A 14,339-nucleotide genomic window follows, 5' to 3' on the forward strand; every position below is an offset into this window, starting at 1 on the left:
CTAACATTCAATTTATTTTTTATTATAAGCAGGTGAAGCTTGAATATCCATAGAGAATATAAATTATAATGGCTGTCTATTAGCGCATCACGCGGGAAATACTTAACGGATTTAATATACTTATAAGTGATTCTCCGGGTTAGCATTTAAGCTATTTGTTAGCGTTATTTTCGAGGGAGGCTACAGGAGATTTTACATCACGCTACGACTTATGGTTGGGCAACGGGTGGACGATGCAACGTCTCGAAACGATCGTATAATGAAATTTGGTACAGGATAAAATTATTTAACAGAAGTACAAAAGTACCAAAATTATTTTGTAGATACGCAGATGAAGCCACGGGGGACCGGTAGTATTACTCATACGTTTAGTTGTTTTAAGTGTTTTGTTTATATGTTTTTTATAGAATAATGTTGATAAACTACTATGACTCGGAAGTTCACATCTAGCGATGTAGGTTCCTAAAAGTAGTTGATGGATAATTAAATAATAAATAATAAAATTAAATATACTACGACAATACACACATCGCCATCTAGCCCCAAAGTAAGCGTAGCTTGTGTTATGGGTACTAAGATGACTGATGAATATTTTTATGAATAACATACATAAATACTTAGAATATACATATAAACACCCATACAAATACATAAGAAGTCGTTGTTTTCTGCTTTCCATTGTGAGCGTCTCGGGATCTAAATTATTAAATGGGAAAGTGTGTTTGTTTGTCCTTACTTTACGCCTTAACTAAGGGACCAATTGCTTGATTTTATACAGTTAGTATCTACGAAGTTAGGGGCTGGGCATTCCGTACTTGGAAGACAGATCCGTAGATGTAACTGCGTAGCGTTGTAAGGCTTCATTGCAAGTGTAAGGTTTCAGTAATAAACCAATATAGACAAGCAAACACTAGTGAATTCTTCCACATCATAATACTCTGATCAAAGTATATGTATGTATAAGGTATCCAGTGGCGTGCATAGAGGGTATGCACAGGGTATCCAGATAGCATAAAATTACGATAATCTCCAGTACGAGTTATAAATACTTAAGTATAGGCTTTTTATAACTCTTACAATGCCTATCCTTAAGTTTTTATAACTCGTACAGGAGATTTTCTTCATTTTATATCATCTGCATACCCTCTATGCACGCCACTAGGTATGCTAATATGAAGTTCTGAGGTCCTATCTGATAATTCGGAGTATTAGGGCTTAGAAGTAATCTGTACTGTAGGTATTGAAAAAAACAATATTGATGTGATGAGAAACATTTATGAATGAGTGACTTTTTAATTTCAGTTAAAATATCACCGTTTTTAAAGGAGCGTAAAAATAGTTTCGTCGAGTCGAATTTTGCAACTGAGTCTTCGAAATGACGTTTCTTTCGAACGTTCTGTTGTGTGGAAAATTGGATAAAAGTTTTCATGGACAAAGTTATTAATCAAAAGTAGTAGGAAGTACGCGAAAAAAACAGCGGGGAACCGCTAGTGATATTGGATAGAAGCAGGCGTAACTTTGCGGAATACCTATGATATATTATGAAAATTAAGCTTAATTCGCTATATTCCGCGAAAAGCAGGAAAATCTGTATGGTGTAATTTATAATGACTTAACAATGAATAATATAATATGAATTGTTATTATTATTCATTGTAAAGTCAGCGTCTCCTAAAGGATGCTCCAGTTTTGGAGCGAAACGTGCGTGGAGGGTAAATTGCCAAAAATCTGTTTGGTGTGGAGTATAAGGATTGAAGAAATTATAAATTACACAATCTCCTGCTTTTCGCGGAGTATAGCAAATTAAGTTTAATTTTCATAATAAACCGCAAGTAATACAATATAGCTAGTTAGGCAATTGGATACCAATGTAACAAATCTAAGGTTCTGAGGAAAAACTAATTTTACCGATCACAACGTTTTAAAATTACACCGTCGATAATGCTATTATTATCATTTTGTTTTCCATTATTTGATATATTCCGATACACAAACAGATCAATAAAAGTTTGCGCACGCATTAAGAAAGCAACAAGATAAATATGAAACGTAATAAACCGACGACGACCACGTCAAAATTATAATCAGAAATAAAGCAATCGCATTATGACGAAGTGAAGTGTTGTCTTATAGAGAAATAAATGTAGTTTATCGCGGGCTGGTCTCAATACAAGACGTCTTTATAAATTTCTACTCTACCGAGCCAAACAGAGCGTTGAAAACCGGTCGTACACACTAGTGCATCCTACTGTTGTCTAAGGTATGTTTTCTAATTATTATTGTTTGATTATGTGGCATTGGCCCTATAAAACATTTGTTTTATGCTCTGTGGCCATTTGTTTTGACGTTTTAGGCCTACTTTTGAATGACATTTGGGCTTATTATGTTATCTATGGTTACTTTTTATTAAAACCTTGTTACTTAAATTGCGTCAGATAATTTTGTTAGCGGTTTACACAGAATTATTTTTCAGGTAATTACTGTTTTCAATTGTTTTGCACACGTGCCTGCCTCGATTTCTGTTTACATATTTTTAAAGATATTCTATCTTTCTAGTTTTTTTTAATTGCTAGGCGTCTTTAATATTAGTATTTCGTGTACCTTATGTTTCAGGAAAATAACATTGATCGATTAGATCAATGTTATTTTCCTTTTGAAACTCTCGATTATTTTTAGGTAAGTGGGTACAACCTACATATACTTCATAATGAAACTGTAATACTGAATTACTGACAGACAGTTTCATCCGCTGTTACATAGTCACATTCCTGGTGGAACGCTTCGGCCGTGGCTACTTACCGACAAAGACGTACCACTGAGCGATTTGCGTTCCGTTACGATGACGCGTTAAAAGCGATTAACCGTGACCTTATTCTTTTTTGTACCCCTGACAACGTGTATGCAAAATTTCATGATGATCAATTGGGTGGTTAAGGCGTTTAAGCGTAACAAACACAATCTTTCATTTTTTGAGGATCTGATAAACAACTGCAAAATACTAGTAGAGCTTTTTGGGACATCTCGTCTGTAAGTTTATGGACACAGGGCGGGACTCTGAAGGACATTGTCCTTACATGCCCTGCCGTCTGCTTGGTCATCAACGAATATTATATGAAAACGTGGCTTTTAGTTACAAATTCTACAAACGTATCTACTCAGTTTCGTATAGGCATTCCCTGTTTTTTTTAAATGTCCGCTCGACCTTAACAGCAAACTTACCACGACCTTAACACATAAGCAAGATAAATTACTATTATCGAAATATGTTTTTGTTTTGCAAAATTATTTGCATGATATATCTACGCTAAGTATGTGTAAATAACTGTCGTCAGAGTTTTATGTTTTTAAAACATGCGTTGCAATTTGTGAATAATGTTTCATCAGAACAGGGTTCAATAATTATTATTTTAACCAATATACAATCTTTATTCTGATAGCCGGGGATAGCCCAGTGGGTAGCTAGACTTCACTTTCGGGGGGCCGAGTTCGAATCCCAGCACGCACCTCTAACTTTTCTAAGTTATGTGCGTTTTAAGTAATTAAAATATAACTGGCATCAGCGGTATGAGAGTTCTCCATAATGTTCTCAAAGGTGTGGAGTCCACCAATCCGTACTATGCCAGCGTGGTGGAACACTGCCTTAACCCCTTCTCATTGTGGGAGGAGACCCGCAGTGGCGTGCATAGAGGGTATGCACAGGGTATGCACAAAGCGGGCAGATTATATAAAATGAAAAAGAATCTCCAGTACGAGTTATAAAAAACTTAAGGATAGGCATTGTAAGAGTTATAAAAAGCCTACCTAGTTTTTCTAACTGGAACTGCAGATTTTCTTCATTTTATTCCATGTGCATACCCTCTATGCACGCCACTGAAGACCCGTGCCCTGTAATGGGCTGATATGATGATGACAATCTGTATTCTGTAACCAGCAACTTTTCGCTATGGCTCAGTCTAAAATTAATTTTAGCTCCCGTACACACTGAGAGCACTTTTCAAATGCCAGAAGGCTTATAGTAGCTAACGTATAATTTTAAACCCTACTAATTAAGCCTTACAGTAATAATGTCGGACTGTTAACTTTTTCCATGCGTCAAATACCGGTAACGGTTTTTGTAATGACCTATGTTACATCAGCCATTTTAATGACAGGCTTCATCCGATCTCGTTCTGCCTTGAACACAACACTCCCTTTCTTCCTTACATTTAAGGACCCCCACACACGGGCGATCCGTCGCTTGCTCTCAGGGCTTCGAACCGGTATATTTTACCGCTAATATGTAGTTAAAATATTGTTCTCTATTTAACCGGTTTGTCACTACACAATTTTTAAAGAAACGAAATTTTTTCTAATTTTTTTAATGACTTGAGTTCGTTTTATGCTGCTAGGTATTTATATAAAACAAAGTACGACACCTTTGTACACCGGATAATGTGTTAGTTAATAGCGCAAAATTAATTAGATACTGTTCTCTATTTAACCGGTTAAATAAATGAAAACGAAACCTTGACCTAAATTACACCATAACCAGGGTAATTCACCGAAACCGGTTCGGAATTTTTACTTTCATGCGAATTCACTTGCGATACGTCTGTTGTGACCAAAAGTATATAGGTTTCGTGTAAATACTGTACTGCTCATTCCTCTTTATACCAGTCATAAGCCGATGTTCTATTTAAACCGTTTTATAAATATTATAGGTATGCTTTTTTTCTCAGTTATGTCAACCTTGTCGCAAATGAGCGATATAGATACCATATGGTTGTGACTTGTGAGTGGTCGCAAGTGATCGATTGTCCCGTGCATGGAAGCCTTATAATTAATCAGTTTTTATCGGTATATATAGTGGGATCCACTGTAAAAAATGGGTGCGTAATTACAGTACTCTGACCTCCTGAGAGAGAGATCGTCATCTGTACGACACACATTACCGACAGCGTCCTTTTTATCTAAATAAAACTGGAAAAGAATTGAAAGGTCATAGAAGTATTAAAAACCAAATGATAATCACAAAAGTAAATCTTATAATTGCAGACATTTCTTCGCTATTCGCCAAGTTCAACTATTTTTTAATTTTTACGTGGAACAACAAATAATATATTTTTCGGAGTAATAGCAGAAGGTTTTGTATAATGCGGTACTAAACTCGACCCATGTGTTATTTGATCCATTTCCATTATTTAGAAGATTTTAAAAAGCAATCTGTTTACTCGATCGCTTTATTTATATACAGATTACAGTTTGTTAAGACCGTTTACGCGGAATTTCTAAAATGACAATTTTTAAGATTGTTTGCGGGTACATTTCATTTGTTTGGTTATAACTTATATTTAAGCACTTTTATAACTTAAAAGTAAAACTGAAAAGTAGTCCTTTTCCCTATTATTCTGGAATCCCTAATCTTTTGGAAGTCAATTGAAAGACAAAATATTTATTGATATTGTTGATTTTCAAGGCAAGTAGGTATCGATGGAATTGTTTTATAATAATCGAATGTGGGCTTTGCTGGTATTTGGCAACTAAAGCTGTTTCAAGACACGATTAGGGTTGCCACTTGTTCAAGAATATCTATCTATATCTTGACGGCCGATTGACGCAGTTTGCAGCGACCCTACTTTCTGAGCGAGTGGGTTCGATTCCCACTACTGGAAAATGTTTGTGTAATGAGCATGAATGTTTTTTAGTGTCTGAGTGTTTATATGTATATTCTAAGTATTTTTGTATATTATTCATAAAAATATACATCAGTCATTTTAGTACCCATAACACAAGCTACGCTTACTTTGGGGCTAGATGGCGATGTGTGTATTGTCGTAGTATATTTATTTATTTATATTGCAAACATTTAGGTTCGTGGTCTACAAAAAATATGGTGATTGTCAAAAAACATTCCTCATTATCATTGTCATCATTCCAACTTATGTCGCCGCTGGGAACAGGTGTGTCCACTCTCGTAGGAAGCCGGTACGATGCAGCGTAGAAACCGATTAGGATTATGGTTTTACTATATCTGCAATAACCCTAGCCAGTAAACCCGCTACTATCTTAGATTGCATCATAACTAAGCAGTAAGCACCAGGTGAGATTGCAGTCGAATGCCAAGTTGTTAATACATGGTTTTAGAGCATTGCCACTCACCAAGATGCTTCAATAGGGTTATTGAAACGTTAGAAGCAAAAATAAACTTGCAGTGCGGTACACTAGACTACATAAAATATGCTACACAAATTCATTTAAAGGAAATTGTATACAATTTTACAATAAATTACCTGTTGATATCTTGGGGATGTCACTAAAAAAGTTCAAAGTTTGTATTAAGCGAAAGCTTATAGAAAAGTCCTATTATAGTATAATGGAATACGTAAACGATAAAAAAGCTTGGGTGTGAACAATTGCTCTAGCCAGGTTGCTTCTTAAATATTTTCTAATGACAATGTGAGATGGTGATAACAAAAAGAACACCCGGCTAAGTATTTTGTGGGCTTCTTCTTAGACCAGGGCGCGTTTGGAACCCTCGTAGCTTTAGTTTTAAGTTTACGATTGTAGTTATCGCCATCACTATTCACTGCTATTTACACATTTTGTATATAATGAACGCATCAAAAGTGCCATCTATGGTGCCTATTTGAATAAAGAAATATTTGACTTTGACTTTTGAATGCTGGATGGTGGGCTTATTCGATGATTACCTACCAGTTATAGCTAGTGATATTAACAGAGACCAGCGTCGGCTTAACATGCTCTTCGACGGGCAGAATAGATAGGACGGCGCTAATTTCCTGCCATTTTGGCAACTAAAAATTTATTGACAGTAAAACCTAAACATTTTTACTGGCTCGACCTGAGAATTGAATTCGGGTCCTCAGGATCCGTAGTTAAATATGCTTACCTATATCTATAGAGTAGCCATTATTGTAAGTCTCTATTAGCTATGAACTCGCGTAAGAACAAATGTAGAAATATTATTACACTTTTATTTAGTAGCAAGAAAAGTAACAGTCGGCGGTTTTTTTTGTCGAGGATCTATTCACCGGATCTAAACCTAAAAAAAATGGGACTACATAGGAAGTACACCATTTCAAACAAAAAAGGATTTTGGAAATCGGTTCATAAATGACAGAGTAACAAACAAAAAAATTAAAAAAAACAACCGCATTAAGAACCGTCTCCTTTCTTGTAATCTGGTTAAAATGGCATCAAAAGAAGATTTTTCATTGAAATAGAAGTTTGAGAGGTAATGGAAAATTGTAAGCCTAAAAAAAATTAAAAACTATTAACGGTCAACCCTGAGCGAGAAGGAAACTTGATTTCAAAATGACTGTTTTAATGCGTCAGATTTCTGGCTTTCCGCTAGACTGTCATTTTCAATGTTGTTGAAAGTATCTCGGTGGACTGCAGGTGTTTGCTTTGCTATGGGATAGGCAACGCTTGGTGTAGGACTGTGTAGCAACCCAGTGCTGCATAAAAGGATTTTCCCCCTTTATTGCTTAATATTTTCAAAATAACGTCGGTATAGGGAGACTATACTATACTTTAACAGAACAACAAAGTTCGGCACCGCCAATCTAAGGCGTAGGTACTTCATATGCCTGTAATTAATAATGCAATACTGTACCACAATATTAAAGCCCTTTACTTAAATCTCACCTAATGATATGTGATTATGTAGGCTAAAAATGAATCCATGTCCACAATCATTTTCTACACAGCATTGTACTGCTAGAATCGGTTGCACGTCTTTGACGGTAGATAAGTAACTAGCCAGTAGCCTAGGCGGCTAGTAACTATCGGCAGTAGATAAAACATTTATCCCTTGTTTATATCCACAAACAAGGGATAAAGTTCACTTGTCCACCTACCAAAGCATTTTTAATTCATTCAGCAAAATTATTTCTACCAGTGTCTTCATTGCGCGTAGTGTGTTAAAACTGAGAGGAGACAAACATTTTGTCCTTTACACGTGAAACAAATGTTCTTCCCATGGACGCTGAGAGATTGAACCTGAGTTCTCCCAGTTATAAGACCACAGCGCTGACCTCTGCAGCATTATGTTGACAAAATGCCTTAACTTTATGTAGATAAACACTTGCATCAGCATGAAGTCAACAAATGACTTCTAGACTTATTCACATAAACAGCTTATAGTTATTAGATGCTAATTAGTCGAATGCAGAGAATTAAAAACGTATAGAACCCTCATCGAAGCTGTGAAAGCCCAGAGGGTAGAACTTCAACTTCACTTTCGGGAGGCCGACTTCGAATCCCAGCACTCACCTCTAACTTTTCTAAGTAATTAAAATTACACTTGCTTCAACGGTGAAGGAAAACATCGTAAGGAAACCTGCATGCCTGAGAGTTCTCCATATTGTTCTCAAACAGGGCCAGCGTGGTGGATAACGGCCTACCCCTCCTCATTGTGGGTGGAGACCCGTGCCCTGTGTCGGTAATTGGTTGATATGATGATGATGAGAACCCTCAGTTAGCCTTTCTGCATGCAGTGCATTGTGTCTAAAAACAGTGAAAACGCCCCGTCTCCCTACACACCCGCGTATTGTTGCTACCTCATAAACTTTTCCCATTTTCCCCCTTTTACAACATTCGAGGTAAAATTATTACTTCAACTGCTAAATGGAGTGAAGTACCTAAATTTAAATGAATATTGGATTACATTGGATTGGAAATTAGGATTTAAATGAATATTTAGGTTAATTTTAAAAATTAAATACCATTAAGAAGAATAATCACAATGACTAAACATGTTGGTATTGGCTCACATTTGAGGACATTCTTTAATATTATGGTATTAAATCTAGTTATTAATTTGGGAACCAAATTGTATTGCATTATCATAACATCGCAATATTAAGTATTATTAGTTTAAAATAATGTTAACGATTTTTGCACGACAATCTTGGCAGAATATGTAGATCATGAATTACGTTCAACATCTATGTTTTTTGTACCATGTTCAAGCAAAAAAAAATAAAAAAAATGGTTGTCTGTATAGTCGGCTTACTGAGGATAGTTGAACGTGACAACGTCGTAAGAAAATACTGATGGAATGGTTGCATTTTTCAAAAGAAAATTTTAATTTTATTTGTTTGATAGATATTATCGTTGCTATAAACAATTGACACCACATTCACTTTTCACTGCACTTCATCCTTGCCGAAAACATGTAAATGTATTATTGTATAGAAGCTGTCCACGCGGACGCATCGCTCACTCAAGTAGGAGAGATACAGATGTCGAACGCGGAGGCCGACTGTGCATCTTTGTCGCTCGTTCCGCGCTCTCGCTTGCACTTCAAGCCTTGAATGGAACGCCTCAGAGCGAGGTAACGCCGCATGCGTTATGTTTTTCGTGCGTGCAGCCGGCTCCATCGAATTATAAGACGTTGTCACGTCAAAAATAAATAACCGCCTGTTTTGAAACACGACTATAGTGGATTGGCTTTTGATGCATCGATATTAGTCGTATACATGGTTTCTGTATGTTCTTTATTCTGTGGTTGAATATCTATACCATACCTACCAACTATATATTGATAATAATATCAATGTTATTGCGAATCGGATCGACCTAACGCGGAAACAATCTTTGTTTTGATAAATATCGAATTATCGACAAAGTACGTCACTAGGATAACGTTGTTACAACAGTGACGCGCGAGCTTGTGAGGCAATCGATAATTCCTCGAGACCTTCATAGAACTACCCGAGCCTTAGTACAAGTTCTGCTAGTTTGCAATCGAGGAGTCGTTATCGAGTATCAAATACTTGAACTTCTTCTTTTTCTTATCCCACGCTGTGTGGTACTGTCAACAGGCACAACATGTATTCTTCTTACATTCACTACTATCTGTCATCTCATTATCCACTCCTTGTCATAGCATATCCTCTTGCACACAATCCGACAATCTCTTCTTTACTCTTCCTCTGTTCCTTTGCCCTTCCACATACATATTTAACATTTTTCTGGTAACAAGACTTCTTTCCCTCCGCATTACGAGTACATCAGGATGGCTAAAGTAGATTTAAAGGCATTCTTTATGTAGAATATTTTTCTGTAGGAGCTGTTCTAGGTAATACGTAGGTACTGACATAGGTTTGTGTTCTGCGTATGACTAACACGAAATGTAGAAATTTCGTTATTATGTAGAACGAAATGTAGTTATTATTAAAATGGATCTTATTAACATTGAATTACCTTAACCTTTTACACAGATTTCTTGTCACCAAATTTTTGTTTCCACAACGTGTCACACCGTTATCTCTAAGGTACCTACAGGTACGTGCAAAATCAGTCATTAGTATATTAACTGTGATATCTAATAGTGTAAATTATAAAAAAATAATATACTTACCTACCACCTTTAACGTTATTGGCAATGTACCGAGGAAAAATATTTTCTAGCTTTCATTATAGTATTTACAATTCTTTAGGGCTAGGGCTGTTGGCAGAACGTTCGTGAAACAAAAACCAGAAGTACAGGATTTGCGACTCTAAAACAAGCGTAATTAGGTACATTTTAAGATGACGATACAGAGTTTTTTTATACGATAATGACTCCCCGATTGCGAGCGAGTAAATCTTGTACTAAGGCTACCCACCGATGATGTATGTAACAAGTGAATGGGTACAAATTACTTTCAAACTAGTTTTAAGGTGGTATTGCTGCTAAATGAGATTGAAAGAACTGAAACTATTAATAATATATGTAGCATCAACCCAGACCATTTTTTTTTTCTTTTTTTTTAATAAGTATACTACGACAATACACACATCGGCATCTAGCCCCAAAGTAAGCGTAGCTTGTGTTATGGGTACTAAGAATGTTACTTTATGAATATATACCTACATAAATAATTAGAATATACATTTAAACACCCAGACATTGAAAAACATCCATGCTCATCACACAAACATTTTCCAGTAGTGGGAATCGAACCCACGGCCGTGGGCTCAGAAAGCAGGGTCGCTGCCCACTGCACTAATCGACCGTCATTTTAATTGCTTAAAACGCTCATAACTTGATAAGTTAGAGGTGTGGTGCTGGGATTCGAACTCGGCCCCTGAATGTGAATGAATTGGTGTTAGTATTCGAGTGAGTACCATACTGTCGTTAGGGGTGAACGATAAGAATTTACTTTATAAACTTGGACCGACGATAACATTGAAAATACATAATAGATAAAGCACTTAGCGACAGTAATAGCATGCTTGAACATAATTTTTTATTATAAATTGTATAATTAGCACGGCGAACCCAAAGGGGGTTGTCAACCAATGTACCTACTGTGTGATATGGCAGGAAACATTTTCTCCATGGGGACAGGACAAAATGTGTATCCAATCTCTCAGCATTGGCGCAATATCTAAAAATAAGCATTTTATAACGGGGGTAATGTTTTCCTTTTCCCAGTCGCCGCGTCGTGCTTTGGCCAGGTAGGTATAAGAAAGTTGTAAACAATAAGCATTTGACTTTATTAATATACATAAATAGAATTTATATAATAACTCCTTTCTTACCATCGAACTGAAAGAATCTGCACCGCGTAGTTTATTTACAATCAACACGTACGAAACGCTTTGTTTCTTCCTTTCTGATACGCGCCGGAAATGCCCTTCCATCTTCCATTTTCCCTGATACCTATAATCAAATCATGAGACATCTTCTAGGCAAGCGCGCCCCACGGCTCACTCATCAGTTACCATCAGTTGTGGTTGCATCTTACATCGCACATCGTTAAAGCGTAGGTACTATGCGCGTGTCTTTTATCTTTAATAGGGTTGTTAATAGTATGGAATAATAAATATGCTTATTTGATTTAATATCATTACAGGTGATTCCTCATGAAATATACTGATGCATCCTTCAATATTATTCCGTAATTCTGTTACACGTTGTATATTGAAAAAGAATTGAGGGAGATTGTTAAAAAATATCCATATATAATATCATTTCATTAAAACGCAAAAGCCAATAAAAATGTAGGTAGGTTATTCCAAACATTTTCCACTATTTGAAACCTGCGTTTAAAATACGAGTAGGGGAAATCTTTGGAATATTGTTATGGTAGGATTTAATAATCTTTAATATTATTTTTAATAACCAGTTAGGGGTATGGCAGTTATATTAATTCCATACTCCTAGTCGGGTCCTGGGCGGCAACATACTGGAACGTTAATCGTTTAGCGGCGCGTCTTTGCTGGTAGGGTTTGGGCTGACAAAATGTTTGAGGAAGATGATTATGACAATCTATGTTAAGGATTTGAACACAGCCTTGATGTTCTATTAAAGGTTACGAATAACAAGTTTCACTAGTAAAAGTGATTATAAGGCAAACTACACACTTGATGGTTTCTTACCTCATATGCGGTTTTATGACGCTCTATAATTGCAGCTTTACAATATACCGGTACGAGTGTAATCAGATCCTCATTTTTTTATATTTAATTATTTCGGAATAAATAGAGACAAAACATTAAAATTTTTGAAACCTGCCGGTGACTTTATTGTATTTTCGTTTAAATATAATTATTTAATTATATCTAAAATTTCGTTTATATATAAAAATTTAAAAGAGATATTTATTGTAACGCAAGCCCGGCTTTTCGGCTTGTATGGTAGTACCGCCACTGTTTTAAAGTAATATTTAATACATTTTTATTGGATCTCGACTTAAAACAGCTTTCTTGTTACAGATCACATCGAGAAATATTGATCTAAAATGGTGCTACTGTTAAGAAGACTATCAAAAAAGTAAGTAAATTATTTCATAGTCATGCATATTTTAAATTCATTTATTTAGCGATAGTGTATTTAATACGAAGTATCTGCTGTAAGAAAGTCTTCTTATTTTACAGTTTATGCCAACTATTAAATCTAAGATATACAGAAATAGCGATTTTTAACAAGAACTGACATTTTACATGAGATTATATTGTTTTGTTGTTTCTTTCTAAAACTTTTTTTTAAATTGGTTTGAAATTAAAACAAATAATAAAAAGTAAAAAAAATCACATATCGAAAATTGTATTGTATCCTAATATCCACAAGCGGAATAATAACATAGACCTCAAGGTTTAGCACATTAATGCGATGATGCACTGAAACACGCCGCTTATTTCGTACTGCTAAAAGAGGCGGTTGAACTGCGAATGAAATAGAAATCCGCGCCGTTTGCAAGAACCCTTAACGCGTTAATCATAGTGCGAAGTTCAGTTATCTCGGAGGCGCGGTCACACGCCCCCAGTTTCATCATCACCAGCTATCAGCTGTTTACAAATACGCAGTGGAATACGCCGAGACAATCTCATTGTGGAATACTTCGAGTGATAAAGATAAGCGAGTGTTTTGTTATGTTAAGTAATTATACTTTCAAAGTTATCATGACAGGCAATTTTACTTTCGAGCCATGTTCACTTCCACCCGACATCTAAGGGGTATGTATTATCGCACTCTATGTATGTACTCTATGATTGGATGTACAGACATCATAAAGGATGATTTGAATCCATATCTCCTTTCCTCCCAATCTGAGCGATTTGTTGATCACAAAAAAAAATTAGTTAACTTTACTTTTCTTGATATTTTTTTTTAATTTATCGGGTGAAGGTAATCCCATTTGAATTTAATGAGGATCTGAAGGTCTTAAACTATTTTAATTAAATTCACTGTGTTTCAATGTTTGGGATCCAATTTGTCAAAATCATTATAGAGATACGATGGGAATATGTCTATAGTTTCTAAATTAAATAGTCCCACACACCCACAGCTATTGTTAACACCCTGCTATGGTGTGTTTTTGCACAGAAACTGTTAATGGGTATCAGTCGAACAGACTGCAGGCTAATTTTTACCCCGCTAAGTTTGTTGTGGGCTCTTCTTAGACCTGGGCGCATTTGGAACCCATTTGGCGAACGAAGTTATCACCAACCCCTTACAATTATTTAAACATATATGTACGAACGCTTCATAAAAGCGCTTTAATATGAAACTTACTTCGACTTTGAACATCTGGCATGATCGCAACGTAGGGCAAACTGTTCTAATAACAAGTAATTAAATGAAAAATATATAATACAAATGAATAAAAACCACGTTCTTTTGAAACCTTCCAGCATATTCAAAAATCTTTTTTGAGATGATAGTAAAATGTTAAACAATATGTAATTAGTGAGATTCAGGTACAGAATCACTTTGTGTCTTAAAATTATGTATAAAAAAGTTATCCGGTTTTCTGATCTAACTGACCCATCCTGTTTACAATCGAAACAGTCAAATATTCTTCTTACGTTTAAATATTTATTTTTATTGTAATATTATTAGCGGA

At 35.6% G+C, this 14,339-nt stretch overlaps 1 protein-coding gene across 1 annotated transcript in view; it reads left to right on the plus strand.

Annotated features, from left to right (window-relative positions):
• Positions 1–2,136: 2,136 nt before the first annotated feature.
• LOC120636966 (phosphoenolpyruvate carboxykinase [GTP]-like) overlaps positions 2,137–14,339 on the plus strand; it is a 32,937-nt gene continuing 20,734 nt past the window's right edge. Inside the window, exons 1-2 of the mRNA XM_039908553.1 lie at positions 2,137–2,260; positions 12,709–12,766. Of these exons, the coding sequence (XP_039764487.1) occupies positions 12,735–12,766 (32 nt within the window). The 5' untranslated portion in view covers positions 2,137–2,260; positions 12,709–12,734. The remainder of the gene's footprint in view (positions 2,261–12,708; positions 12,767–14,339) is intronic.

Source organism: Pararge aegeria, chromosome 1 (assembly GCF_905163445.1).
Source record: "Pararge aegeria chromosome 1, ilParAegt1.1, whole genome shotgun sequence".
Taxonomy (NCBI): domain Eukaryota; kingdom Metazoa; phylum Arthropoda; class Insecta; order Lepidoptera; family Nymphalidae; genus Pararge; species Pararge aegeria.